General features: G+C 63.3%; 3 protein-coding genes across 8 annotated transcripts in view; 1 reads left to right on the top strand and 2 right to left on the bottom strand.

Moving 5' to 3' along the window:
- The window catches only part of ZBTB46 (zinc finger and BTB domain containing 46), a 39,007-nt gene extending 19,151 nt beyond the window's left edge, over positions 1–19,856 (top strand). For all 3 annotated transcript variants that reach the window (XM_036425899.2, XM_036425901.2, XM_045577281.1), the window contains exons 3-5: positions 2,431–2,715; positions 13,461–13,636; positions 17,458–19,856. In XM_036425899.2, the coding sequence (XP_036281792.1) occupies positions 2,431–2,715; positions 13,461–13,636; positions 17,458–17,808 (812 nt within the window). In that variant the 3' untranslated portion in view covers positions 17,809–19,856. The remainder of the gene's footprint in view (positions 1–2,430; positions 2,716–13,460; positions 13,637–17,457) is intronic.
- A 677-nt stretch (positions 19,857–20,533) lies between these two features.
- SLC2A4RG (SLC2A4 regulator) lies at positions 20,534–23,670 on the bottom strand. 2 transcript variants are annotated; one of them, XM_045577285.1, is made up of 7 exons: positions 23,472–23,670; positions 23,115–23,254; positions 22,367–22,476; positions 21,835–22,011; positions 21,658–21,757; positions 21,389–21,578; positions 20,534–21,100 (listed from the first exon to the last, which is right to left on the bottom strand). In XM_045577285.1, exons 1-7 carry the CDS (start codon positions 23,580–23,582, stop codon positions 20,963–20,965), a joined length of 966 nt encoding a protein of 321 aa, XP_045433241.1. In that variant the 5' UTR covers positions 23,583–23,670; the 3' UTR covers positions 20,534–20,962. The 2 variants fall into 2 exon arrangements, with proteins under 2 accessions (XP_045433241.1, XP_045433242.1); XM_045577286.1 differs by having other exon boundaries at positions 21,506–21,578; positions 23,472–23,669.
- Positions 23,671–24,217: 547 nt separating this feature from the next.
- LIME1 (Lck interacting transmembrane adaptor 1) lies at positions 24,218–26,938 on the bottom strand. Of its 3 annotated transcripts, XM_045577284.1 has the most exons (6): positions 25,910–26,938; positions 25,612–25,730; positions 25,403–25,460; positions 25,246–25,333; positions 24,775–25,142; positions 24,218–24,672 (listed from the first exon to the last, which is right to left on the bottom strand). In XM_045577284.1, the coding sequence occupies exons 1-6, from the start codon at positions 26,015–26,017 to the stop codon at positions 24,448–24,450; spliced, it is 966 nt and encodes a 321-aa protein (XP_045433240.1). In that variant the 5' UTR covers positions 26,018–26,938; the 3' UTR covers positions 24,218–24,447. The 3 variants fall into 3 exon arrangements, with proteins under 3 accessions (XP_045433240.1, XP_036281809.2, XP_036281808.1); XM_036425916.2 differs by having other exon boundaries at positions 25,246–25,460; XM_036425915.2 differs by having other exon boundaries at positions 25,246–25,460; positions 26,529–26,938.
- Positions 26,939–27,044: the final 106 nt, after the last annotated feature.

The following is a 27,044-nucleotide window of genomic DNA, read 5'->3' as shown; positions in this document are numbered from 1 at the left end:
GGCCGCCCGGATCAGTGCTGTGCCCGCACTCCCCTGACCCAGGCTCCCGCAGACAGCAGCGCCCTGTGGGATGGACGGGTGGCACTTGGGGAGGGCACAGGGCGGGGCAGGCGGGCACGACCTCCGAAGGAGAGCGCTCAGGGGTGGGGGGGTCGTGCCCTGCACCCCGTGCCTCCTGGTTCGTGCTTCTGCGACCTGTCCCTGGGCCACACTTTGGAATCATCGCCTGCACTCACCCTGGGCTTTGCTGAGCAGCCAATGTAGTTGCTTTTCCTGCTCAGGGGGCCCCCCTCTCAGAGCTGGGGTGTCCCTGTCACCCCCCCACCAGAGGGCGCTGGAGGAAGAGCTCACCAGGCATCCCCATGTGTCTGGGCGGACGAGGGACAAGGCCCTGGGCAGCGCCGGTGGTCGGCGTCCTCTGCGGCCTGAAATGCCGCCGCCCTGACCGGCCTCTGGCCAGCCGGCGCTGCGCTGCGCTGCGCTGCGGAGTGAGCCTCTGGGCGCTCGGCGCCAGCTGCCTCGAGCTTTCACTTCTCCTGAGTGAAGACCTCGGCGCAGAGTGGCTGAGGGGCGGCTTCAGGGTTATCAGGAATGGCCAGCTCTTTCTCTTAAATGTGTTCTTACTGGTTTCAGAGAGGAAGGGGGAGAGAGAGATGGAAACATCAGTGAGGAGAGAGAATCATCCATCAGCTGCCTCCTGCATACCCCCCATTGGGAGTCGAGCCTGCGGCCTGGGCCTGAGCCTGACTAGGAATTGAACCCGGGCTTCCTGGCTCTCGGTGGACCCTCTGCGCTGAGCTGCCGGCCTGCAGGCTTTTCTAAGTGGAATGCGAGTGGGTTTGGGCGGCCCCACAGCCTCTGTAGCTCGGCCCGTTGTCTTTTTAATTTTTATTTATTTTTTTAATCTTCACCCCAGGATGTTTTCATTGATTTTCAGAGAGAGAGGAAGGGAGAAAGATAAACATCAATGTGAGAGGGTTGCCTTACATATGCACCACAATTGGGATCAAACCCACAACCTAGATATGTGCCCTGACTGGGAATTGAACCCTCAACCTCCCAGTGTATGGAACAATGCTCTAGCCACCTGAGCACCCAGCCAGAGCTGCCTTTTTGTTGTTAATCCTCACCAAGGACATTTCCCCATTGATTTTTAGAGAGTGGAGGGAGGGGAAGAGACAGAGAGATAGAAACATTGACTGGCTGCCTCCCACAGGGGACCTGCAACTGAGGTACATACCCTTGACCGGAATCGAACCCGTGACTCTTGAGTCTCCAGACTGACACTCTAAACACTGCACCAAACTGGCCAGGACTCTCCCCTCCCCTCCCCTTCCTTTTCCTTTCACTGTATTCTTAATTTTAACCACTCTAGTGAGTGAGTTTGATGGGTTTTGGCAGATGTCACACCTCTGTTGTGAGGAGAGAGACCATTTCTACCACCAAGAATGCCCCCTCCCGCCCTTTCTGCCAGCCCTCCCACCACCATGTCCTCCCAGCAGCCCCTCCGGACGCCTCCCAGCGGCCAGCTTGAGCAGTGCAATCACAGAGCTCACTTGGAGACAATGGTACGGTAGATGGCTGTAAGCAGTGATGGGAGGCAGCCTGTGCTCCTTCGCGTGGCCCCCAGGACGTCATCGTGCAGACCACAGCCAGCCACGTCCGGGACCCTGAGGCGGCTCTGGCTCGGACCCAGCCCTGGCGCAGGCCCCGTCCACGCCTGTGACGCTCGGCGTGCTCTGAGTCCCCTTCCTGTGGCCGTGGCGTCCACGAGTCACCCTGTGCTGCCGGGTGCCCTTCTGCCCTGGCTGTCAGCTGACCCCTTCACTCAGCTGCGGGCTGTGCGGTCATTTTGGAGATTTTGGCTGTGACACCCAAAGCCGCTGTGGGCCCGGGCCAGGCTGTGGCCGCTCGCCTCCTCGGTGTCCGCTCAGGAGGTCCTGCCGGCGGGCGGGCGGGCGGCGTGTTTGTGGGCGTGGCTGGCTGCCAGCACCTCCTGTGGGGACCTTGTCTGCTTGTCACTGCTGAGCTGACAGTTCCTGTGCTTTCTCTCCCAGTCTTTGGCTCATTTTTAGTTCACACTGTCTTTTGAGGAGCACACATTTAAAATTCGACAAAGTACAATTTGTGAACTTCTTTTATTGTGGTTCACGCTCTCTGGGTGTCCTAGCTAAGAAGTCTTTGCCTAAGATCACAAAGGTGCCCTCCAGGAGGTTTCGCTGGGGTCTGTAGATTTAGGGGAGCAGGCGGTCTGTGAGCGAGGTGCAGCCGGAGCCTGCGGCCCGGGCGCAGCGCGAGCGGCCCAGCGGGGCCTTCTTGGCCGGGCGTGTCCTGGGCGGCGGCAGAGGGGTGGCTGACAGGAAGCGCGTGGCCCTGGCGGATCCCCGCCTGGAGAGCCTTGAAGTGACCTTCAGTTCTGTCTCCTCCCAGATGCAGAGCTGACCGTCGCCGAGGCCAGCAGCTCCGACAGCCGCGGGGACAGGGTGGACCCCTGTGCCCACGTGGACGAGGGCTTCCTGGGGGCAGAAGCCAGCTACCTGGGCCGGCCCCTCACCCCCGAGAAGGACGAGGCGCTGCAGCAGGCCACCGCCGTGGCCAACCTGCGGGCGGCGCTCATGAGTAAGAACAGCCTGCTGTCCCTCAAGGCCGACGTGCTCGGGGACGACAGCGCCCTCCTGCTGGAGTACCTGCCCAAGGGCACCCACTCCCTGTCTCGTAAGTGCAGGCCCGCCGCTCTGTGGGATTCCGAGTGGAGGGGAGCAGAGGGCGGCAGGCCACGGGTGGGGGTGGGGTGGGGTGTCGTGCGAGGGGCTGGCGACCAGCCCTGGGTCCAGGTGCCCTCAGACCCCCCTCCCGAGGTCGCCAGGAGGTCACACCTGTGGGGCTGTCAGGGCAATAGGGAGGGCAGTGCCTGCTTGTTCAGACAGTTCCTACCATGTTTCTCCGATAATAAGACATCCTCCAAAAATAAGACCTAGCGCATGGAAAGATAAGACATCCCCTGAAAATAAGACCTAGCACAACTTTGGGAGAAAAAATTAATATAAGACACTGTCCTATTTTTGGGGAAACAGAGTACTTGAAATCGAGGATCTAAACCTAAAACCTGCTCGAGCTCAGACATGGACAGAGCAGTGAGCGGCCAGGAGGGGCAGGACAGCTGCGGCTCCCGCCCACCTGCTCCCCGGGAGATGGGAGGCCAGGGGCTCGGTGTGTTTGCTCGGGTGACGCTTGCCACACGGGTTGTGGAAAAGCACTGGGGTGCTGTGCTAAGTGCCCCTGGGTCCCAGGTGCTCGGAGTGACGGCCCTGAGGCCTCCGGCGGCACCGGGCCCGGCTGTGCGCCCGCCTGCCCGGCGACACGGGCGTTCTGCACACTGCGGCACCGGGCCCGGCTGTGCGCCCGCCTGCCCGGCGACACGGGCGTTCTGCACACTGCGGCACCCTGCCCCGCGTCACGGGCGTTCTGCACACTGCGGCACCGGGCCCGGCTGTGCGCCCGCCTGCCCGGCGACACGGGCGTTCTGCACACTGCGGCACCGGGCCCGGCTGTGCGCCCGCCTGCCCGGCGACACGGGCGTTCTGCACACTGCGGCACCGGGCCCGGCTGCGCGCCCGCCTGCCCCCCATCACGGGCGTTCTGCACACTGCGGCACCGGGCCCGGCTGTGCGCCCGCCTGCCCCCCGTCACGGGCGTTCTGCACACTGCGGCACCGGGCCCGGCTGTGCGCCCGCCTGCCCGGCGACACGGGCGTTCTGCACACTGCGGCACCGGGCCCGGCTGTGCGCCCGCCTGCCCCGCGACACGGGCGTTCTGCACACTGTGGCACCAGGCCCGGCTGTGCGCCCGCCTGCCCCGCGACACGGGCGTTCTGCACACTGCGGCACCCTGCCCCGCGTCACGGGCGTTCTGCACACTGCGGCACCGGGCCCGGCTGTGCGCCCGCCTGCCCCGCGACACGGGCGTTCTGCACACTGCGGCACCCTGCCCGGCTGCGCGCCCGCCTGCCCCGCGACACGGGCGTTCTGCACACTGCGGCACCGGGCCCGGCTGTGCGCCCGCCTGCCCCGCGACACGGGCGTTCTGCACACTGCGGCACCGGGCCCGGCTGTGCGCCCGCCTGCCCCGCGACACGGGCGTTCTGCACACTGCGGCACCGGGCCCGGCTGCGCGCCCGCCTGCCCCGCGACACGGGCGTTCTGCACACTGCGGCCGCTCCGTGGGCGGGCTCTGAGGTGCTCCGGAAACCGCGTGTCTGGCCGCTCTCCTGCGGGGGGGACCCCCAAGCAGGAGGTGCTGGTGTGGGAGAGATGGGGTGCCCCGAGCCAGAGGGTGCTGCCAGCGTGGGCCGGGCCCTGGGACGCGTCCTTTGTTTTCAAAAGCAATATTTATAACTTGGTTTTCATGAGCGCTAAAATACTCAGGTGTTTGTGTCAGAGTGATGAAGGCTGCTGTGGCTAATAAAGACTAACCCTGGACAATGACGTTCAGTCCGTTCATTTCCGCTCCGGCCGGAGCCGGGCTGTGGTCGGCCTGGGCTGTACACCACGACGGCCTCGTTCTCTGCACCTGGAGTGGGGGTGTCCGACGCGGCGTCTGCGCCTGGAGCTGCGTCTGCCGTGGTGCTCCGTGGGCAGGTGTCAGCCCATGGAGCCATGGATGGGGGTCTGTTCCCAGTCTAGGGCATGTGTCTGGGTTGCAGGTTCCAACCCCCACCCCTGACTGGGGCGCACGCGGGAAGTGACCAATCCATGTGTCTCTCACATCGAGGTTTCTACTGTCTCCCTCCCTTCCACTCTCTCTAAAAAGCAATGGAAAAATATCCTCAGGTGAAGATTAACAATAAGTAGGCAGATAAATAAATAATAAATAAATAAAACAAAACAGCTCTGTAAAATGCCAAACACTAAGCTGGGCGTGTGTGAGTCACTGCAGGTGCCAGCCCTTCAGCGTGCATGCCGGGCAGAACAGCCGATGGTGCCGGGACAGGACCCGGGCGCCTGGCATTGACACTCAACAGGTCCAGCAGCTGGACACCAGCCGGGGTGGCAGGGCAGGGTGTGTGGGTGTGAGGAGGGCAGGCCGGGCCGGGGGCTGGGACAGCAGCCTGTGTTGCCCTCCTGTGGCTAACCTGCCCTGGCCTCCAGGAAGGAGCTTGGGGTGACTTGCTGCTTTTCTGCCGTCTCTGTCTCTCCGTCTTGGCAGCTTTCGCCCAGCGTGCATTTGCCACATCTGTGCTTTGAGGGGCCCTGGGGCCCCCCAGCCCCCAAGCCCCAACTTCCCACCTCCCCGTGGGCGGGTCGCCGTGTGCCCAGCTGGACTGGGCTCCGGGCCCCGGGGCTGCGGCCGCCCCTCCCCCCGCAGAGGCCTCCACCCCCCTCGCGGCAGTCCCACGCCGAGGGGTCACGGGACGGGGGGCCCCAGACTTTCCCTTCCGGTCTTCCTCTCGCACATGCGCTCCTGTCCGCCCGCGCCCGGCCTGACGCACACCTGAGTCCCACCACACGGGCCTGCAGCTCGGGGAGCCTGGCCTCCGTGTCTGGGATAATTCCAGCAGAAGCCGGGCCAGGCTCCATGTCCCATATCTGTGTGCTTTGCCCTCCTTGCTTTTGATATTCTAAATCCACCCCTTTCCTCACGAGAACCTGCCATTTGCTTCTGTAAATGGAGTGAGAAGTTGGCAGAGCTCGTGGGCTGGGCTGTGGGCGGTGACCTGGACTGTGGATTCGACATCTGGCCGTCACCGCTCAGTGGTCAGAGCTGCCAGCCCGGGAGCTGCCGGGATGGTTACTTTAACACGTGATACGCTGTCATCCCAGTGAAACTGCCTGTTTCGCCCGGCCGGCATGGCTCAGTGGTTGAGCTTTGACCTATGAATTAGGAGGTCAGGGTTCAATTCCGGGTCAGGGCACAGGCCCTGGTTGTGGGCTCGATCCCCAGTGTGGGGCGTGCGGGAGGCAGCTGATGGATGGTTCTCTCTCATCAGTGATGTTTCTCTCCCTTTCTCCCTCTCCTTTCCTCTGTGAAATCAATAAAAACATGTTTCAAAAAACAAACAGCCAGCCCTGGCCAGTTTGGCTCAGTGGATGGAGCATCGGCCTGCAGACTGAAGGGAACCAGGTTTGATTCTGGTCAAGGGCATGTACCTCAGTTGTGGGCTCGATTCCCAGCCCTGGTCGGGGCGCATGTGTGAGGCAACAGATTAATATGTCTCTCTCACATCGATGTTTCTCTCTGTCTCTCCCCCTCCCTTACTCTCTCTCTAAAAAATTTAATGGGAAATTACCCTCAGGTGAAGATTAACCGAAAACAACGACAATAACAAGACAACAACCAAAAGTAAATAAATTAAAAGCTGCTTGCGTCTGGCCTGCGGGGATGTCGTTTCCCCACGTACTCGGTGCAGAGCCCAGGCCCGTGTCCGCCGCGTTGTCCTGGGCCGCGGGCGGGCCGGCGGCTCCATCGAGGGGACGCCCGCGACTCGGGCGCCGGGCTGAGACACGTGCTGAGCGGGGCCTCTCCCAGGGGCCCTCACCGGCCTGCAGACCTCGACCCCGGGAGCCCAGGATGGCGCACGCTTGGGAGGGACCCGAGGACACGTTTGCAGAAAGAAACAGCCTCGCTCTGGGCCGCACAGCAGAGGCCTCGCCCTGCTCCCGAGGACAGCGCTGTCTCCCACCTTCCCGGCCGGAGGGGCATGGTGCTGGCTGTGGTCTGGTCAGAGCACAGTTATCGATCGCAGAGACCTGGGGGAACCATGAGCGCCGCAGCTGGAGCCCAGTCCTTGCTGGCTGGTTCTGGAACCTTCCAGAGGCCCGAGTCCGCAGGCAGCCCCTCCCCGGCCCGCCGCACTCACCACTTCTCCCCGAGAAGGCTCTGCAGTTCTCACTCTGCCCCGGTGACCTTGCCTCACGTTTATGCCAGCTCAGCAGCTGAGTCCCTGTTAGGCATTTCTGTCCGCTGAGTGGACACCATGAAGAGCACTGCTCGTGGCTCAGAGCGCGGCACTGTGGGGGCGGGCAGGGACCTGACCTAAAGGTGCCGTTCGCACCGGGTCCCTGGCCAGTCTCCTGGGAACACTTTTCAGAGAAGCCAAGTTGGGGGCGGGGGGGGGGGGTCCTGGTGCCTGTGGGACCCCACGTTGTCCCCACTGCTGAACGCCTCCCTGGGGAGGGGGACCTGCTGAGCCGGGGGGGGGGGGGGGGGGGGGCCTCTGCAGTGGCCCTGGGGATGGGGGAGCTGCGGCTGCCAGGTTCAGGTTGTGGTTTGGGCCCGTTTCCTGTGTTTTAAGGGCTGGGGCTCCAGGTTCTGACAGACCCGGAATTTTAGTTTCTTGTGGAAGGGTGCTGGCTGTGAGCGCACTTTGAGAAAAAGCCAGCTCGACCCCGTGACGCTCGCTCTCGGGACTTCCGGGGTAATCAGCCAGCGGACAAGTCAGGTGTGGAGCCCCTGGCACCCTAGTGCCTGAAGGAAGCTGAGAAAAGCAGCGCCCGGCGAGCCCAGGCCGCAGGTGCCTGTGGCGCTCCCCGCGGAAGGTCCCGGGGCGCCCGGACTCGCTCAGCCCCACCAGCCGCTCCTCCCAGGCTGAGCCCGGCTTCCTGTTCCCAGGACCTGACACCGGCCCAAGTCCCCAGGGACTGGTGACCGAGCAGCCCCTCCAAGATGGCCGACCCCAGCCCCGAGGAGACAGCCTCCGCTGGCGTGGCAAACAGCGAGGGCTGCCTGTCAGCTGTCTCTGCGTCTTGGCATTTCCAAGTCCCTGCGCCCCACGCCCCAGTCCAGTAAACAATGATTGCTGTGCACCTCTGCAAGAAAGCCTCCCTCACTTTCCAACCTGATGGCAGACAGTCCAGCTTCTCCCCATAGGAGTGTGGGTCCCAGAGTCTCACCAGAAACTGGAGTTCAGGTTGAAAAAAGCAGCGCACCCAGCCGCCAGCCGCCAGCCCGATCGCCGCCTCCGAGCCTCAGCTTCTCTGTGCTTGTGCATGTCCTACCCCGTCTCAGTGCTCCCTCTCTTTCCTTCTCGTTGTAGAACTTCTACTCGGCCAGCTTCCCCGTGGGTCTGGGTGATAGACGTTTTGTCTTTTAGTTGTAGTTCTGGTGTGGTTGGGAGAGGCAGCACGTACAGGTGTATACCTTATGCCGCCCTCTTGGTTTCCCATGGCATAGGTTTTAAATCTTTCCTGTTTCTTATGTAAAGGAAGGTCTGCTGCCCTGGTGGTGGCTCAGTGGTTGGGTGTCGACCCAGGAACCAAGAGGTCCGAGGTTTGATTCCTGGTCAGGGAACATGCCCTGTGGGGGCGATGCCCTGTGGGGGGCGTGCAGGAGGCAGCCAACCATGATTCTCATCATTGATGTTTCTGTCTCTCTCGTCCTCTTTCTCTCTCAAAACCAATACAAACATTTTTTAAAAGGTCTGTTCCTGAGGAAAAGTAAGTCTTGAAGAGGAGCTGAACCATGATTTTCTATTTTGGAATTAACAGCGTTATCCCTCCGCAGTCCTTTCCAACCGATGGTTGGGCGGCGTGTTGGTGTTCTGTTGCCATGGAGTTTTCTGAGTGCCCGTCTCTGAGGACCAGTTGTAGCCTCACTGAGTGCCGGGCCCTGCGGTGGTGACGGGCACATGCTCCAACAGGCTCCTCCATGGCCTTGGATCCCCACAACGGGGACCGGTGTCTCTCGTGGGCCGGGCCGAGCTGGAGCCGCCTCTGGATTGGTCGCAGGCCACCTCCTGTGCGGGATGCGGGTCCGTCCTGCAGGCTGGCAGCCGTGAGGCTCCCACGGGCCTGGCTGGAGGCAGCCCAGGACCCGTGAGGAAGCGCCGGCTGGGAAACTGGGTGCCTCCCTGCAGACAGAGGCTTGGGCAGGTACCTGGGGATGCTGCCGGGCCTGGGACTCGCTGCCTGTGCTGCAAAGCTGGCTCCTCAAATCCCTCAGGCGCCGGGGAGGCCTCCACACCCGTCTGCCTGGCAGAGGGCAGCGCACTCGCCTCCCGGTGGCAGGACCCGGGGATGCATGCAGAGAAACGCCACTCTCCACAAGGAGAGGAGCCAGGCACTCTACCCCGGTACTTTCTAGAAAGATCTGGGGGCAAAGCCTGGCGCCCGGCCCTCGATGCGTGCCCATGGCATTGCTCTCCAGGTGAAGGGCACACCCTGGGGAGAGTCACCCAACAGCTTTCTGGACAGAGCGCCCTGGGCGTGCCCTTGTCCCCTCCTTTGGACGCTGGTTCTCACGCCTGCTTCCTGCAGGCAGCGGGGCGGCCTGGTGGGCTCCAGGACCCAGCGTGGAGAGAGAAGCAGGGCCCGCGCCAGGTTCTAGAGCACCATCCAGCTGGAGAGGGCGAGCTTCCGGGAGAAGTGTGGCCCCATCCGCCTGGGAGGCCGTCCTCCTCCTCCCCTCCCTGCTTGCGTGGCCCACCTGCAGGCCTCTGCCTCCCCATGCTGCTGCGTCTTCACCTTCATCAGCGTCTTGAGGCTTACTATGTTGTTGCTAAGGCAACTGACTGGAGCGGTGTCTCCAGTAGCTAAGAGGCGGGTCAGTCAGTCCTTGCACCTCACTCTTCAGAAAGGCCTGGCTTCTGTAAGTGCTCATCTGCCTAGGAATGCCACTTCTCGATCCTTCTGTTCTTGCTCGTCACGATGGGTCTCCAGCCATTCGTCCCCGTGGCGGGAGCAGCCTGTGGGAAGCCGCTCTGGGCCACGTTGACTGCGTGGAGTGGACCTGTGGCTGCTTTTTCCTGCTCACTTGGGAACCTTCCTCCTGGTCAGATGGCGTGTGGATGGGGCGGTGAGGGGACCTGAATTGTGGAGGGTCTGACCGTGCTATTGGGCTAAAGGGCTTTGGTTCAGTTTTTAAAACAATTTAAAAAATGTCGAGAGGTTTTATTGTACAGAGAAGAAATAGGTCTGTGCTGGATGACAAAATGGCGAGGTTTTTTTTAGTGTCCGTAGCTGTTTGATTTCATTCTAATATGTAACTTCATTTTCCTTAAAACTGTGCAGTAATCCAACATGTGGATTTTTCAGTGGTTCATTTAGGTACTTCATCTGTTATTGAATTTCTCATTGAAATACTGATACTCGACTTGATTTCAAGAGGTTTTTATTTTTTAATCACCTACAGATATTTTTCCTTTGATTTTTATTTATTTTTTATTTAAAAAAATCTATTTTATTGATTTTTTACAGAGAAGAAGAGAGAGGGATAGAGAGTTAGAAACATCGATGAGAGAGAATCATCAGTCAGCTACCTCTTGCACGCCCCCTACAGGGGGTGTGCCCGCAACCAAGGTACATGCCCTTGACCGGAATTGAACCTGGGACCTTTCAGACCACAGGCCAACACTCTGTCCACTGAGCCAAACCGGTTTCGGCTCCTTTGATTTTTACAATAGAAGGGAGGGAGAGAGAGAAACACTGATGTGAGAGACTTTAGTTGGTTGCTCCTGCGTGCGCCCCCATGGGGCTAGGCTAGAACTGCCCCTCGGAGCACGGGCTGGGCTCTGACCACTGGGACTCCAGCCAGGGCAAGAGTGGTTTTTATCAAAATGTAACACTGCTCTTTATAGAGAATTTCAGTAATGAGGAGTAATCCTTTATTTAGGCCAACTCGCTGCCACAGAGACTTGCTTCATGTGTTTGCTTCATGTGCACATTCATTCGGGCTCCTCAGCATACTTTTCATTGCCACACAATGTGGATGGGTGGTCTCGCCCACATCGTGTGTGTGTGTTGGGGGGGGGGGGGATGAAGACTCCTCCACGCACTTGGGTATGTTAACTTACTAATTTCAACTGCATTTAAAATAAATAATTCCGTTTTGAGCACTGTCAGTTTGGCAGCTTCATAAACTAAGGTGCCAAAGAAAACACATTAATTTATTTTAAAGAAAACTATTAAATCCTCCAGCTTCAACTGTGACCAGCTTCCACTGGGCTTCCCTCCCCATGCACAGCTGGGAGCCGCCAGCACAGGTGACTTGAGGGTGTGGCCGTGAAGGACAAGCTCCTAATAATTCTCACTGCAGAGTTTTCTCAAGCAAATTCTCAAAAGTTAAGCAGGAAATGGTGAGCTGAAAGGAGCCGTGTTTTGCACAAGAAAATGGTAATGTACACTGTCACAGAACTATGTGACTAACCCCACCAGGAAAAGCAGACACTGTTATCAGACTGGGCCTGGAAGCTACCCTCAGCCACACAATCAAGGAAATGGTGAAAAGCAGATTAAAAGGTGGAGGACTTCCAGAGGATTGGGATCTATACAAAAGAAGGAAGTGAAATTCAAAAACTGAAAATACAATACCTGACATTGAGGATTCTCAGCTGGTTCAGCAGCAGTCTGGAGACAACACGAGGTAGGGTTAGTGATCTGGAAGACAGAGCAGTGGGAAATATCCACACCCAAAGTCAGGAGAAGAGAAAGAATGAGAAAAACACAAAGAGAAGCATGAGCACAGTGAAAAATTTTAATATCTGTGTGATTGGAGTTCCAGAGAAAACATGGAACCGAAGCAGAATCAGTAGCTGAGACAGTAGCTGAGAATTTTCCGAAACTGATAAAAGACATCAATATACAGTTTTAAGAAGCATTGTATAATGAAGACCAAATAAAAGAATAGCAACAGAAAAACAATATCTGGGTACACTGTAATCAAACTATTGAAAACAAAAGACAAAAAGAAAAATCGTAAAAGCAGTCAGAGAATAAAGACGTTTCTTTCAAGAGAACAGACTGATAGCCCACTATTTAAAAGAAACTACAGAAGCTCGAGACAATGAGTAGCATCATTAAAGGGCTGCAAAAAAGTTGCCAACTTAGAATTCTATACTCAGCAAAAATATCCTTCAGAAATCAAGGCTGAAGACATTCTGGTACAAACAAACAAAAGTGAGAGAATATTTGGCCAGCTGACAAGAAGCACCAACAGCCTGTGGCCAAAGGAATGCTCCCTGGACAGAAGCACAGACTGAAGGGAGCACTGGGACACCGGAGTGGCCTTGTGACCAGTAGGAATGGTCCTGACGTTTAGAGCAATGGTTAGTGTCACACAAGTAGGAGTGTCATACCTGACAGTCATAGCTCGGAGGTGAGGCAGGATGTGGCCAGGCAGGGCCCTGCTTCCTAGGAGGTTGTCCCTGGCACGCACTGGCTGCCGTGGGTGCGGGAGACAGAGCAGAGTCCTGGGTGGGTACCCTGGCAGACGGTCTCCTGTCTCGTCCCGAATCCACGGGGTCTGGTTGCTGGGTTATGTGGGCCCCTCGGAGAGCTCCCGGAGGAAATAGATGCTTCTTTAAGAAACAAACGAGGACGCTGCACTCAGGTTTCCCCCCGATTTACACAGACACGTTTCAGAAATGGGCTGCCACGCAAGGACCACTGTGCTGGGGTCCCTGCTCTGCACCGTCAGCTGGCAGCCTGTCCACAGCACGGCCATGACCAGGGTCTAAGCAGCAGGAAGGAGCTGGGAGCCATGGGTGCACTTCCCAGAGGTGGTGGATCGGGCCCTGCCTCTGGGATGTGGTGGGTGGCTCAGGGGAGGGGAAGGGGCTCATGGAAGCCGCCTGGTCCGTTGTCCAGCCGTTGGCTGGCTCCCCCATGGGAAGGACCGGGGCTGTGGGTCACCTCAGTTCCTGCCCCGCCTTGCTCTCCGGGCTATGACTCTGGTGCTTGTCCTCATGTCTGCCTCCCAGTGCCTCTCAGGGCCGTTGTGACCGCAGCCAGGCCTGCCACACGTGGACGTTTGCAAGGGGTCTGACGGTGCAGCAGGAGGCCACCTGCCCTGACTGCTGGCCCTCCTGGGTGGGCTCCCGGCAGCCCCTCTGGCTGTGCCCAGTGCTCTTGACCCTTGGCCTGTCCTCTGGGTGCGGGCGCCAGCTCAGGCCTGGGAAGCCGCTCCGGACGCCTGGGACATGTGTCCGCACCGCTCCTCCTCAGGACTTGGGCTGCTGGGGGTCATCCCGGAGGAACCCAGGAGGCCTCTGGGATTCTGGGGTACTGGGAAGGCTCCCTGTGGGCTCAAGAGGGGTGACTGTCGTGTCCGGGCTGCCCCAGTGCCCAGGGGGCGAGAGACGCCAGGAAAGTGGGGAGAGATGCCTGAGGGCAGGCTGACCCGGGGGCCTGGGCCGCGGCGTGGCTTGGTGAAGTGGGGGGACCGCGGGACAAGCCTCGTCCAGGCAGCGGCCGCTCACTTCCCCTGCGTGTGGGCACTCGGCCTTGCGCTCGCTGTGCCCACTGGATGCCTCGCAGCCACACCAGCAGCGCGGCCGGGTGCCCGCAGGGAGAGGGGCTGGGCCAGGCCCGCCGGCCCGCCGTGTGGATGCTGCTTCTGCCGGGGCTGCGTGTGCAGTGTGTTTGACGCTGACGTGTCAGAGCGGCCGCGGCTGCCTTTGGCTCTGCCGGGTGGGGCGGGGCTGGGGCGGCTGCAGGGCCGCTGGTGATGCGCTCTGTGCTGTCTTCCAGTCAATGAGTTCACGGTCATCAGGAAGAAGTTCAAGTGCCCGTACTGCAGCTTCTCGGCCATGCACCAGTGCATCCTCAAGCGCCACATGCGCTCCCACACGGGCGAGCGGCCCTACCCCTGCGAGATCTGCGGGAAGAAGTTCACCCGGCGCGAGCACATGAAGCGGCACACGCTGGTGAGTGGGGTGGGGCGGCCAGGTCAGGGTCAGGGCTCACTTGGGGTCTGCCCGGTTGGCAGGGTCGGGTGCGGATCACCACAGGAAGCCCTGAAGTGGGGTCCACTCAACCCCCATAACTCCCACCTGGCTCTGCCCTCCGGGCCTGGGTGTAGAGGCAGGGCCACATCACACCCTCAGTTTCCTCTCCGCTTCTGGAACCCCTGCCCGTGGCCCCTGGGCCCCACTTCATTGCCCCCCACCCCCACCCCCCACCCCCGGTCCCTGTGCGAGCCCAGGCTCCCCGCCCTGTGCTGCCCCCTGTCTCTGTGTGAGCCGGCTCCCAAGCGTCAGGCATCAGGTGTTGGGGGTTTGCGTGGCCGGACATGAAAAGGTCCTTGAAATGGAGGCAGATCCCCGGAAAGGCAGGTGGGGGCCTTTGGGTGCTGAAATAAACCAGGAAGGCCTGTGGCTCAGGCTGAGGAGCTGGACCAGGAGATGCATGCAGCATCCGAGCCCCGGGATGTGCACTGCGGGGGCTCAGGGCTGCGGGGGCTCAGGGCTGCGGGGGCTCAGGGCTGCGGGGGCTCAGGGCTCAGGGGGCACAGGGCTCAGGGGGCACAGGGCTGCGGGGGCACAGGGCTGCGGGGGCACAGGGCTTAGGGGGCACAGGGCTCAGGGGCACAGGGCTCAGGGGGCACAGGGCTGTGGGGGCACAGGGCTGTGGGGGCACAGGGCTGCGGGGGCACAGGGCTGCGGGGGCACAGGGCTGTGGGGGCACAGGGCTGCGGGGGCACAGGGCTGCGGGGGCACAGGGCTGTGGGGGCTCAGGGCTCAGGGGGCACAGGGCTGTGGGGGCACAGGGCTGCGGGGGCACAGGGCTCAGGGGGCACAGGGCTGTGGGGGCACAGGGCTGTGGGGGCACAGGGCTGCGGGGGCTCAGGGCTCAGGGGGCACAGGGCTGTGGGGGCACAGGGCTGTGGGGGCACAGGGCTGCGGGGGCACAGGGCTCAGGGGCACAGGGCTGTGGGGGCACAGGGCTGCGGGGGCACAGGGCTGCGGGGGCTCAGGGCTCAGGGGGCACAGGGCTGTGGGGGCACAGGGCTGTGGGGGCACAGGGCTGCGGGGGCACAGGGCTGCGGGGGCTCAGGAGGCTCAGGGCTGCGGGGGCACAGGGCTGCGGGGGCACAGGGCTGCGGGGGCACAGGGCTCAGGGGGCTCAGGGCTCAGGGGGCACAGGGCTGTGGGGGCACAGGGCTGCGGGGGCACAGGGCTGTGGGGGCACAGGGCTGCGGGGGCACAGGGCTGTGTGGGCTCAGGGCTCAGGGGGCACAGGGCTGCGGGGGCTCAGGGGCACAGGGCTCAGGGGGCACAGGGCTGCGGGGGCACAGGGCTGTGGGGGCACAGGGCTCAGGGGCACAGGGCTCAGGGGGCACAGGGCTGCGGGGGATCAGGGGGCACAGGGCTCAGGGCTCAGGGCTCAGGGGGCACAGGGCTCAGGGGGCACAGGGCTGTGGGGGCTCAGGGCTCAGGGGGCACAGGGCTGTGGGGGCACAGGGCTGTGGGGGCTCAGGGCTGTGGGGGCTCAGGGCTCAGGGGGCACAGGGCTGTGGGGGCACAGGGCTGTGGGGGCTCAGGGCTGTGGGGGCACAGGGCTCAGGGGGCACAGGGCTGTGGGGGCTCAGGGCTCAGGGGGCACAGGGCTGTGGGGGCACAGGGCTGTGGGGGCACAGGGCTGTGGGGGCACAGGGCTGTGGGGGCTCAGGGCTCAGGGGACACAGGGCTCAGGGGGCTCAGGGGGCACAGGGCTGTGGGGGCTCAGGGCTCAGGGGGCACAGGGCTCAGGGGGCTCAGGGGGCACAGGGCTCAGGGCTCAGGGCTCAGGGGGCACAGGGCTCAGGGGGCACAGGGCTGCGGGGGCTCAGGAGGCACAGGGCTCAGGGGGCACAGGGCTGCGGGGGCTCAGGAGGCACAGGGCTCAGGGGGCACAGGGCTGTGGGGGCTCAGGGCTCAGGGGGCACAGGGCTCAGGGGGCACAGGGCTGCGGGGGCTCAGGGCTGCGGGGGATCGGCTGGGCGTGAACCAGTGTGACGGGAAGTAGTGGGGCAGCCCTGGGGTCCAGCGGAGATGGGAAGAGGGCATCAGGGTGATGTCGCTGGTTCGGGTGTCTTGGTCCTCAGTGGGTACACAGGCTGGCCGGCTCTCTGCAGGGGGGATTGGCATCGGGAGCAGAGCCACCGGGAGGCCTGGCGGGAAAGCCACCCGGCAGCCTGGGGCCGTGTCACATGGTTGAGGGTGGCCCAGGTGTGGCAGACTGGGGGTGAGGCAGGACCCTCAGGCCTGGCTCCTGACAGAGGGACCCTGGAGCGAGCAGCGCCCACCACCTGGCCTGCAGCTGGACGCCGGGCTCTGGCTGATGAGAGATGCTGAGTCCCGCAGCCGCCCCCGGCCCCGGCCGGAGGGCCCCGTCCCAGCTGCTGCTCCCAGGTGGGTCCAGCTGCTCCGGGAGTGGCCAGTTGGCAGCCCCGGAGCCAAGGCCCACTCTGCCCTGGCTTTGGACCCTGTCCTGCTCTGCCCGTCCAGAGGGCCCCACGGGCTCCTGCCAGCCGCTGCTTTCCAGGGAGAGCATCTGCGTCCACAGAGAAGGTGTCTGTTTGTCACAGGTGCTGGGACGCTGTGACATGGGTTGCTATATTTTTTTTTCAGTAACCCACTAAATTAATTTCTACTTAACCTGCTGAAATGGAAGTGCAGTTGTGGGCTGCACTGCAATGACACAGGTGATAATATAGGAATTTCTTCATAGTTACATGAGAAGCTGGAAAAACCATTTACAACGAAACCCTGGATGTGTGGAAATCAAAATTAATTATCTTAATTGAATAAAAGCTCATAATTTGGTAAAAAGGTTAGAATGAGCCAGTGACCTGAGAACATACAGCACATGGGTCAGAGGAGGGAGCGAACGCATGCACGCATGCCCACCACCCGCAGGAGCCGCAGAGGGAGCCGCAGAGGGAGCCCGGTCTGACCGGGAGCCCAGAGGGAGCCGCAGAGGGAGCCCGGTCTGACCGGGAGCCGCAGAGGGAGCCCGGTCTGACGCAGTGGGAGCCGCAGAGGGAGCTGCAGAGGCGGGCTGAGCCGCGGCCGGTCCCCCGGGCACACGCGGGAACCGCACCTGTCCGGCTGCAGCTGCACCGTGTGGTCGTGCTAGTTTCCGGCGAACAGCACGGGGGCAGTCCAGCTTACGCTTTACGGGTGCAGTACCCACCGGTACCTTACTAGTACGTCTTTCCTTTGGCAAAACCACATTCTCCGTTCGGTACACTGATCCCGTGGATTCATGGGGTTCGTGGGGGGCTTCAGGGAGGGTCGGAAACCCTGAAAATGTCCTCGAAATTCGAGGGCTGTCCTCGCGGAGGGACCCGCACTTCCCCTTCAGCTTCCCAGTTTGCTGTCTTGTTGGGGAGGAAGCCTGGATCTAAAGTGTGTCAGACAGACAGACAGACACCCAGGAGGGTCCGCAGAGCCTGGCCGGGGCGGGAGCCGCGGGCAGCACCCGGCTCCAGGGCCTGGCTGGCTTCCCCGAGGGGCCCCAGCCCCGATCCCGACCTCACGCAGCTCAAGTGTGAGCACACACGTTAGCGTGGCAGGCTCAGGGTTCGGGGGTTTGTGGATGGGCGTGGCAGGACGGGGGCCACTGGGGAGGGCAGCCGAGGGCACCGGGACAGTGGCCACCCCGTGTGGTGCTGGCGAGCAGAGGGGAAGCACACAGCCCTGCCAGCCCTTCGCCAACAGGCCCGCTGGCCCCGGCGCCGCTCACTGCCCGCCCGTTCCCGCAGGTGCACAGCAAGGACAAGAAGTACGTGTGCAAGCTGTGCAGCCGCGTGTTCGTGTCGGCCGCCAGCGTGGGCATCAAGCACGGCTCGCGGCGGCACGGTGTGTGCGCCGACTGTGCGGGCCGCGGCGGGGCCGGGCCGCTGGGCGGCGCCGGGGCCGCGGGCTCCCCAGAGCCGCTCTCCGGCGACGGGCCCTACCTGGAGGACCCCGACGACCCCCGCGGGGACGGCGAGGAGGAGCTGGGCGAGGACGAGGACGACGGCCTGGCCCCCGAGGACGCGCTGCTGGGGGAGGACAAGGACCAGGACTCGCCCCGGGGGCCGGCGGGCAAGGACTTTGCCTGGATCTCCTAGGCCCTGGGCGGGCACCAGGGTGCTGGCTGTGCCACCCTCCGTCTGTGTGTGCATGCTTAGGGTCTCCCTGGCCCGGGAGGGCATCGGAGCCGCTGCCCCTCCTCCCGGCCCCTTGGTTCTGTCCTGCCCCGGACCTGCCCGAGGGCCAGCCCCGTGGTCTCGGGAGCAGGTGTGGCCTCCGCCCCGGGGGCTGCGGGATCAAACACGAAGTTGGTGGGGCACAGGGAGGTCCCCACCTGTCATCTTTGGGGGCAGAGAGTCCCCCAAGGGGCCCGGCCTGGGGCACTGATGGCGTAATGGCCAGGCCAGGTCAGCACTGCTTGGGTGTCGGAGTGGCCCCGAGGTCACAGGTCCGAGATATGAGGAGCTCTGACCCCAGGGCCCGGCTCCGCAGCGCTCGCTGCCTGCGGCCCTCGCTCCGAGGCGCCGTGGCCCGGGCGCCTGGGAGCCCCTGCACAGCCCGGGCCTGGCTCTGGGCGCGGTGCTCGCACGGAGCAGCGGCCGCCCCGCTGGCCGGGCTCCCAGGTGCTAACTGCTGGGGGCGGGGCTGGGCCCAGGGTCCCACGCTGTTCCATGTGCACTTCTTTGGGGCGCCCCCGCGCCTGTCCCCTGGCTCTCCATGCCTGCTGCCCCCCGGAACCAGCCCTGCTGCTGCTAACACTGGAGGCGGCGTCCTGCTGCCACGCACTGCCACGCCCGCGACGGCTGGCCACGCCGATGGGCCCACGGTGCGGCTGCTGGCTTCCCTCCTCGCACCTGGCCGCAGGGTCTCCGTGGTGCGTGGCCAGGCCCTCGTGCTGCCTTTCGGCGCTCACAGCCTGCTCTCCTCTCTTCCGGGCGAAAAGCACCGGCCTGGCGCTGTTACTCAGACCTCCCGCCTCCCTGCCTCCAGGCACAGCACAGGCCCCTGCGAGGGCTCCGGTGCCACACAGAGCGTGGCTTTTCCTCTGCCCAGACTGAGCCCGAGGCTTTTACCAAGTTCCTATTGCGTCACATCTATTCCCGGTGGACCCCGCGCGCCCTGTGGGTTCGGCCCCGAGGTTCCCCTGCAGGGGCTGGGGCCGCCCCGCCCAGGTGGGCGCGTGGGACATGGTGCTGTCCTTGAAGTCCTGCCCCCGGGAGAAGCCGCGCTTTTGCTTTTACTTATTTATTTTTTAAGTGAGATCAGCCGCCGTCCCATCCGTGGCAGAGGACACTCGGAAGGGCTGCTGCCCAGCTGCCTGCGCCCGCTTCCCTTGGCTGCAGACCCTGAGCCCGACACTGTCCTTAAGAGGAACGGCCACGGTTGTCCACTCTCCTGCGGGGTGGCCAGGCCGTGCGAGGGCTTTTGGGCATGTTTCCTGCCTGTCAGCAGTGAGGCCCAGCCGAGCCCCCACTGGGCTCTCAGAACTTGTACTTCCCCCCCCTTTCTAGCCCTTTTTCTAAACAGACCTCCTTTCTTATAGAACACGTTTGAAAACAGACCTTTGCAGCCGACAGGTGTCTCTGGTTCTGTGCCGGTCCACCTCAGGCCACCTGCCCACGCCAGGGCCACCTCCACTCAGGACACCTGCTGTCTGCGCTGCACACTGCCCCTGCTGACCCGGGGCTCACGCCCATGCCACGGGCATTTCCTTCCCAACACCACCCTGCTGGGAAGCCAGGGCCCCATGTGCAGGCGTAGCAGCGACGGGATGGAGACACATACCGCCTCTCAGGAGGGCAAGTGTCACGAAGGGTCATTTCATGTGACTGATCTTTTTTTTAAATCAATGTCTAAGCTAATAAATATTTTTTTTATGAAGAGGAAAAACTGTGTAGATTACATTTCACATTTTGTACTTTTTCATTTGTATTTTGGTGTTGGTGATGCCGAAGTGGGACACACAGCCCACTGGGTGGCCTGTGGGGGTGACGGGGAACCCACCGACGTTTGTATTAAGCTCTGGATCCTGACCAGGGTGCTCATTTGGACCCTGGGTTTTGGGAAAGTCACAACACTGCCAGGACTCAATAGGGACCTTGACTCAAAAGACACAGCTCCTGCTTCCAACTTTGCACATATCTCTTTATAAAAAAAAGAAAATGCAAAAACTGGAACTTCTTGCAATTTGATGAAAGGTAATTTACTTTCCCTCATTTTGTGACACGTGCAACTCTAAAGCCATACTTAATGGTGGTTGTTTGTTAGCGCCTGCGTGGCTCCGTACGCAACCCTTTTAGAGCTCCTTGTTGGGAGGGTGTGTGCTTTTCTTAAATATTTATTTTTTCAACATGCTTTCGACCTGTCAACAAAAACAAATGACAACAAAAGAAAAGGGCCGTGTTTGAAGACTTGGTTTTTTTGGGGATAATCTATATTATACTGACTTTATATTATTATAAACCTGTGCTGGCAATGGGGACAGCGAGCATTTGGGGGAGTTCTGTGATCGGCTGGGGAGCTGCCGTCTGCTCCTCTGCCGCCTCGGACAGGCAGACAGGCCCTCTCCAGCGGGTCTGCGAGCTCGTCTGCTTGGGCTGGGCCGCCGGGGCTTTCTGTGACGGGAGAGTGTGGACAGTCTTGCAAAGCGATCACTCAATAAACTGGGAAATTGCTGCTCAAGCAGATGCCTCGTGTGTGTTTGAGCTGGTCCCCTCCCACAGCCTCGCACTGAGCGGAGGTGGCCAGTCGCCCACCCACCAACATGCCTGTGGCAGGTCTCAGGTCCGTGTCGCGCCCTCTTCAGGAGGCAGGCACGGCTCCTGGAAAAACCCCAAAGTTTAATTTTTCTGCTTGCCTGGCACTGTCCAGACACAAGACACCTGAGCTTCAAAAACATGGTACAAATGTCAGCTCCGGGCCCTGAGCCATCAGGATAAGTGTGACACGGAGCCCCCAGTGCTGCCCCCCCCTCCCCCCCCCCAGTGCATCCAGGTCTGGCTCCCACGTGGCCTCAAACCTGGGCCTATCAGCATCCTTGACAAGTCCACGGATGGACAGGGCGGACGGCCACCCCAGGGACCTGTGTGGCTGTCGTATAGAAGGCTGGCTCCTTCAGAGGCACTTTGGTGGTGGCACCTCCCCCGTCGGGGTCCAGGGACGCCCCTCCCCATGAGAAGGCAGACCCCGTACTGCTGGAGGCTCTGAGCAGGGGGTGCAGTGTCTTCTGCAGAACCTGTGGGCGGCGCAGGCTCAGCGGTGCAGTCCGGGCTCTGGACCTGGTGCCGCCCTCAGGCCAGGAAGCGCTGGCAGGCCTTCTTCCAGCGGCAGGCGGTGCACCACAGGCCCGGGCGCTCCGAGCAGTACGCCTTGGCGTCGCCTCAGGGCTTCCTAGGGGAGCACACAGGGAGCATGGAGTGCTGTTGGGCTGGGACCCTCCCCGCCTGCCCCTCAGCCCACATGCACCTCAGACTGGCACTGAGCTTGGAGGGCAGGGCTGGCATGCAGGCCCTGACTGTGTTGGGCGGTGGCTGCAGCTGGGTGGGTGCCAGGCAGCCCTGCAAGGAACGGAGCTGTGGCCTTGCTCCCGCCCACCCCCACGGCTGCCTGTGAGCGCCCGCACCCCCTGGTAGGGCGGTCACTGTGACGCAGCCGGGAGGGTGCCACAGGACTCGGCACCTGGGGCGGGGGCAAGGCCAATGGGTGCAGCAGGCCGAGCAAGGCTGGAGGCTCCAGCAGCTCCAGGTGAGGGAAGGTGGGCAGCAGGGAGGCTGTGGGGGACACTGGGGTCAGCACCTCCAGACCAATGTCCAGCTCCATGTAGTAAAAGTCCTCCTCGCCATCACTCTGCTCTGGCTCTGCCTGCCGCCTGCGGGGACAAGGCAGGTGGGAGCTGGAGCGCTGGCCCGCTTGGCCCAGCCCACCCCCACCCGCCTGCCCCACCGCACCCCAGTGCGCCAGGCGGATGTGTCTCTGCATCCCGGAGGCTGTGCTCAGCACCTTCCCACAGCACTTCCACAGGCACTGGAACCGGACCTGCCCCGAGCTCTGGACGACAAGGGCTGGTGGTCAGGCTCCCACCCGGGTGTCCATCCCGCCCTGAGCAGATTCCCCCGCCCCCTTACCTTCCTCTTCCGAGGCACAGGCTCCCCAAACAGGAAGGCTGCCTCTGGGGGCAGCGGGGGTGACGGGGAGGATGGAGAGGACTGCTCGCTGGCTGGGTCCCAGCCCGTCTCCACTGCTGCTGCTGTAGCTGGCGGGTGGCTGCCCCAGGGTCTGGGGCCAGGGCTCCCAGCAGGCGTCTGCAGGGACACGCCAGGCCAGTGTCAGGACCTGAGCGTGCTCATGCCGCTCTGCAGACTGCTGCCGAGTCCCTTAACTCTGAGCCTCGCCTGGTCACCTAGTCACGGGGACGTTGGGTGGGCACCAGCCTCTTGGAGGCGGCGGTGGCGAGGAGGAGCTGGCCCAGCAGCCTGGGATCCTCTCCCTGGGACAGAAGAGATCGGTGGAAAGATGCATGGCCGGGAGTGGCGATGCTGCAGGCCTGGGCACTGGGGTCCTGACGTCCATGTTTAGAAGGCGGCATTGCAAGCGAGGTCCTGGAGGAACAGGGGCCTGGGCCCGCCCCCTTCCACACTGTGCAGGCCTCTGTCTCACCTGTGCTTAAGGCTGCAGCAGGGGGCCTCAGCAGGAGGGGGCTGGTGGACAGGCTTGTGAGGGCTGCGGCAGCCATGACCTCATCCAGCCGGAATTTTCCTTGGGGGGCTCTGGAGGAGAATGGGGTGGGGCTGGTGGGGCCCAGCAGTACTCTGGAACCCTCCTTGGTCCAGGCACCATGTGTGTGTCTGCGTGTGCGTGTGCGTGTGCGTGTGTACCAGGCTCTGGCTGGGCGGCAGGCCCAGTTCCACCCCCGGGTCGGGTTGCAGAGGCCAGATCTCCAGGAACCACCAGGAACAAACAGGGTCTGGACTGGAGTCTCCCTAAAGTGTCCCCTTTACCGGCGCTGGACACAGAGGCCCAGTGCTCCCCAATCACACATTCACCAGGGTTGAGCAACAGCAGCGGTGGGCCAGGCCAGGCCTGGGGACGGGTGGGGGTTGTGGGGAGTAGCCAGCAGTCAGCAGCGGCCAGGGGAAATGCTCCAAGCACAAGCGAGCCCTAAGCCCCAGCAGAGCTGGGCCAGAGCCCGCCCAGGGCTGACAGCCAGCCAGGTGCCCAGTGCCCAGTGCCCAGGAGGGTTTGGCGGCCAGAGACCCTGATCCTGGGCGGCCAGCCTGGCGGCGTAGCCTCTAAGGCAGACTGGCAGCGGCCGGCTGGGCCCTGGCCCTGGGAGTGCGGGCCAGGACGCGGCACGCCCACCGCCTGCTCTGCACTGGCCGCCACCCCTGCGGCTGGCGCGGCTCACCTGAGCGCCGGCGCCGGGATGAGCGCCGAAGGCGTCGGGGGTCCCGCTGCCGCCCCTGCCCCGGTCCCCAGAGCCCGTGGCTCTGGCTCCTGCGGAGGCGCGAACTCCAAGCCCGCCAAGCCGCCGCCGGTGGCAGGGCCCTGCGGCCCGGGGGTGTCAGCGGAGGCGGCGGCCGGGGGCCCGGCCCCCACCCGGACCCGCTCGTCCCCCAAACCGCGGCCGGCGAGCCCGCCCCCAGCCCCGCGGACCCACGCACACACGCAGGCCGCCGCCCCGCCTCCGTCCGGGGCCGGTTTGTGCAACCCCGACGCCATTTTTGCGGGAGCGCACTCTGCTGCGCTCCCCGGCGCCCGGTACCTGCGGCGACGCGGGCACCGACACGGGCGCGGCCTTGGGTTCCGAACCGGCGGTGCGGGGAGGAGGGTGCCCGCAGCCCGGTCCGGGCGCCAGGCGGCGCTGGGCCTCCATGGCCCGCCGGCCGCGCCGAGGCTGCAGCGGCGAGGGTGGGCGCTCGGGACCAGCCCCGGAGCGACGGCAGGCCCCGCCCCCGAGCGCCCCGCCCGGCGCGCCTCATTGGGCCGCGCTCAGTATCAGCATTCCGAGGGGACGGTGCTCTGGGCAGGCCGCGACCCCATTGGCCTGCGCCCCGAAGCCACGCCCTCAAGGCCCCACCCCGCCGCTCCCGATCCGCGCGGGCCAGGAGGGGCCCACCCCTCCGCTCTGCGGCCCCGTGGAGCCGCGGGGGGCCGGCTGCCTTGTGGGGTGCCCCAGCGCAGAGCTGCCGGGTCCGGAAAGGGGCCGCATCTCTTTGGCTGGGTCCCCAGAGCCGGTTACTCTAACGCACGACTGCCTACCTCTCCCTCCCCTATGTAGTGGCCCCTGGGCTGGGAGACCCGAGCCCTCCCTCCCGACCAAGCCCGACCTTGGGCAGCCACCCTGCTGACTGGCTACACCCGCTTTAGAACCATCTGGTCTCTCTCCCCACACTGTTTTGCGAGCCAAGGCACCCCGGGAGGGAGGCAGCCTGTCCCTGAGGTAAGGGGATGCTTTTTACTCCTTCCAAGCAGCCCTCCCGGGCCTCGAAGGAGAGCAGGCTGGGCTCCTGGTGTTCATCCTCCCCGCGCTGGGCATTTATTAAGACGCTGGCAGGAGAGGCCAGGGCAGCCAGGACCCCAGACCCTCAGGCTGCCCTCTGTGGGGGGCTGTGAGGAAGAGGGACGCTGGAAGAAGGAGTATCTGTCCTTGGGTGATAGGGCAGGAAGGGGTTGGAGACCCCTGCGTAGTTGAGCCCCGCAGGCGGAGGCAGGAGAGGCAGGCCTTCGTGTCTGATCTGTTAGCTAGAGCTGGGGGCTGCCGGCTGGAGCCCCAGCTCCTGGATGCTCTCGTACACGTTTTCTAGATCGCTGTGGGTACTCAGGCCCCTGAGTGGGGGGGCCTCGTAATCCAGGTTCCTGCCCAGAGTCAGAATTGCTGCCCTGCCTTTGGGGTCCAGCTGGTCTAGGGCAGATCGCGGGTCCCTCCTTTTAGGCTTGCTGATCCTGGAGTATAGGATATCCACCTGGAGGGAGGAAGCCCACCCAGGGACGGGTCAGCATCTTCGACACTGGCAAGGATCTGCCCAGCCCACCCACTGCCCCCCATCCAACCACCTCCACTTTACCTGAGTGGCTGGGGTCCCCTGGGTCTTCCCCTGATCCAGGCCTAGGGGACCCCGAACTGTCCCCTTGAGCTTGTGGATACAAGCATACTCAGCCACCACCGGTCTGGCCTCAGGCCCGTCTCTGGCACAGCTGCTGGTCAGCCCTGCCCCTACCCCTGCCCACACCACGGGGATGGCTGCCAGGCTGGCCCTGGGGATGGCTGCCAGCCCCACATTGGAATAGGTGGCCTCAGGGCCCGTGGAGGGCTGGGCAGCAGCAGGTGAGGTCCGGGGCAGTTCCCGGTGTGAGAAGGCGGCTGGGGGCCTCGTGGTGTCTCTGGCCACCTCCAGACATTGTGGGCGCAGATCCATGCTGGCAGGACGAGGGGCTGAAAGTGGGGTCAGGGCAGAGATCAGTGGGGTGGAGAGGGAGGGTCCAATCCCAGCAGGTGAGGGTGTGGTACAGCAAGCCCTCCCCTCCCTCGGACTCACCTGCACGGTGCAGCGGCCCCTGGTGCAGCTCATGCAGTCTGGTGTCTGACTTGCTGAGGATGCAGAGCGGGGGCCGTCTCAGCAGGCTCTGGGGGCAAGGAAGGCAGGTCAGTCCCCGCTGGCCCCGACCTGGCCCCAGTGGCAGCCTGGCACTCACCATTTCCACTGGCATCATGGTACCCTGCAGCCCAGCTGGCTGCCTCCGAGCCTGCTTCCTGTGGGAAAGAGGGTCGTCAGGCCAGGGAAGCAGAGATGAGGGGCAGGGGCATCAGCCTCTGGTGACGGGGGACCTGCCTGAGCCCCGCCCTGTCTGGCCGCAGCGCTGAAGCAGGCTCCACGTGGAACCCAGGCAAGCGAAGGACATACCTGTGGCAGGCTGTGCACAGCACCCACAGCCAGAGGAGCAGGGCGAGGCACCCTAGGACCCAAAGGGCAGGAGGGGCTGAGGGCACTGGTGGCCCCATCCTGTGTAGCCCCGGACTGACCTGAGGGCAGAAGACAGGGGTCCTGGGGGCTGGCTGAAGGACTGGGCGCCCACCTGCCACCCACCTCGCCTCACGGTGCTGGCGGTCTCCGCCCTGGGAGCTCTGACTCAGCACAGGAAACCCAAGCTCAGCAGCCCCTCCTCCTACAGAGGCCCAGAGGACGCAGCCTCAGCGCCCACCTTCCTCTCCTGCCTCCGGTTGGGGGCTCCTGGGCAGTGTGAGAACGTGTGCTTCCGGGCCCTCATGTGTGCCCAGGCCAGCAAAGATAACCCGCGACCGCAGAGCATGGCCAGAGAGGACCTGGCCAAGGCCCCATCGTGGCCACTACAGCCCAAACCTGAGATCTGGGGACGCCACCGAGGTCACACGCAGGAGCCTTCAAGCCACAGGCCACAGCCTGCCCTGCAGCCCTGCCCTGCCCAGGTGAGGCCTGTCTGAGGTGCTGCCTTCGGCATTGGCCCCGAGGGCTGGAAAGGTGGGGCCAGCTGACAGGAAGGGGCTGCTTTGGGCACCGGGCACCTCCCCCACCCCCTCCTCCATTCCCGCTATTGGACCTGTCTCCTTCCCGGGCTTTAGCAAGGCTGCAGGGGGTGGGGTCCGCTCTACAATCAGCAAAGCCCAGCACCCACACGGGGGGTGGGGGCCGAGTGCCGGACCCAGGGAGTGGGCTTCCCACACGGGAGGTCCAGTGCCGCAACCTGGCAGCCGAGTCCTCCCAGCCCCAGCCGGAGTGCTCCCTGGGGGGCTCGCAGCAGCAGGCCCGGAGAGCGGGCCAGGCTGCGGCTCAGAGGCACTTACCAGGGCCGCGGGCGCAGGGCCCTCCTCAGCCATTGGGGCAGCCAGCGGCTCCAGGAGCAGTGGTGCCTGTGCAGCTCCCCCACTTCCTGCCTCTGTGTCAGATTTCGTCTCAACCCCCTACAGCAGCAGCCGCCACCACCGCAGCCTCACCCAACTGCTGCGCCCGGCTGGGGTCCGATGACACTCAGTGGGTGTGTGCTTCGAGCTGCCATGGCGGGAGCCTACCCCTCTGTCTCCACCCACGAAGAGGTGGGCACACACTGGGAGGAGACAGGCCACCAAGCACGAGGGTAAATCCGGCTCTCAAACCCACCGCCAGGCCCTCCTGCCCATTGGCAGGACTCCCGAGGGCCCGAGTGGCCAGCCCCTCCCACTACGCTCCACTGCTTGAGTGCGGGTAGCGTGGGACCCTGGGAGACCAGGGAAGATGGCAGTCCCCGTGGGCCCTCTGCCTCGGGGCTCTTGGGGACTTCTCCAGCCCAGCCCCCTGCCCCACGCACAGAAACCTCTCCCCAC

This window comes from Pipistrellus kuhlii, unplaced genomic scaffold, assembly GCF_014108245.1.
Source record: "Pipistrellus kuhlii isolate mPipKuh1 unplaced genomic scaffold, mPipKuh1.p scaffold_m20_p_87, whole genome shotgun sequence".
Taxonomy (NCBI): Eukaryota; Metazoa; Chordata; class Mammalia; order Chiroptera; family Vespertilionidae; genus Pipistrellus; species Pipistrellus kuhlii.
Note: the sequence above shows the minus strand (reverse complement) of the source record. Positions and strands in the feature narration are given on the sequence as shown.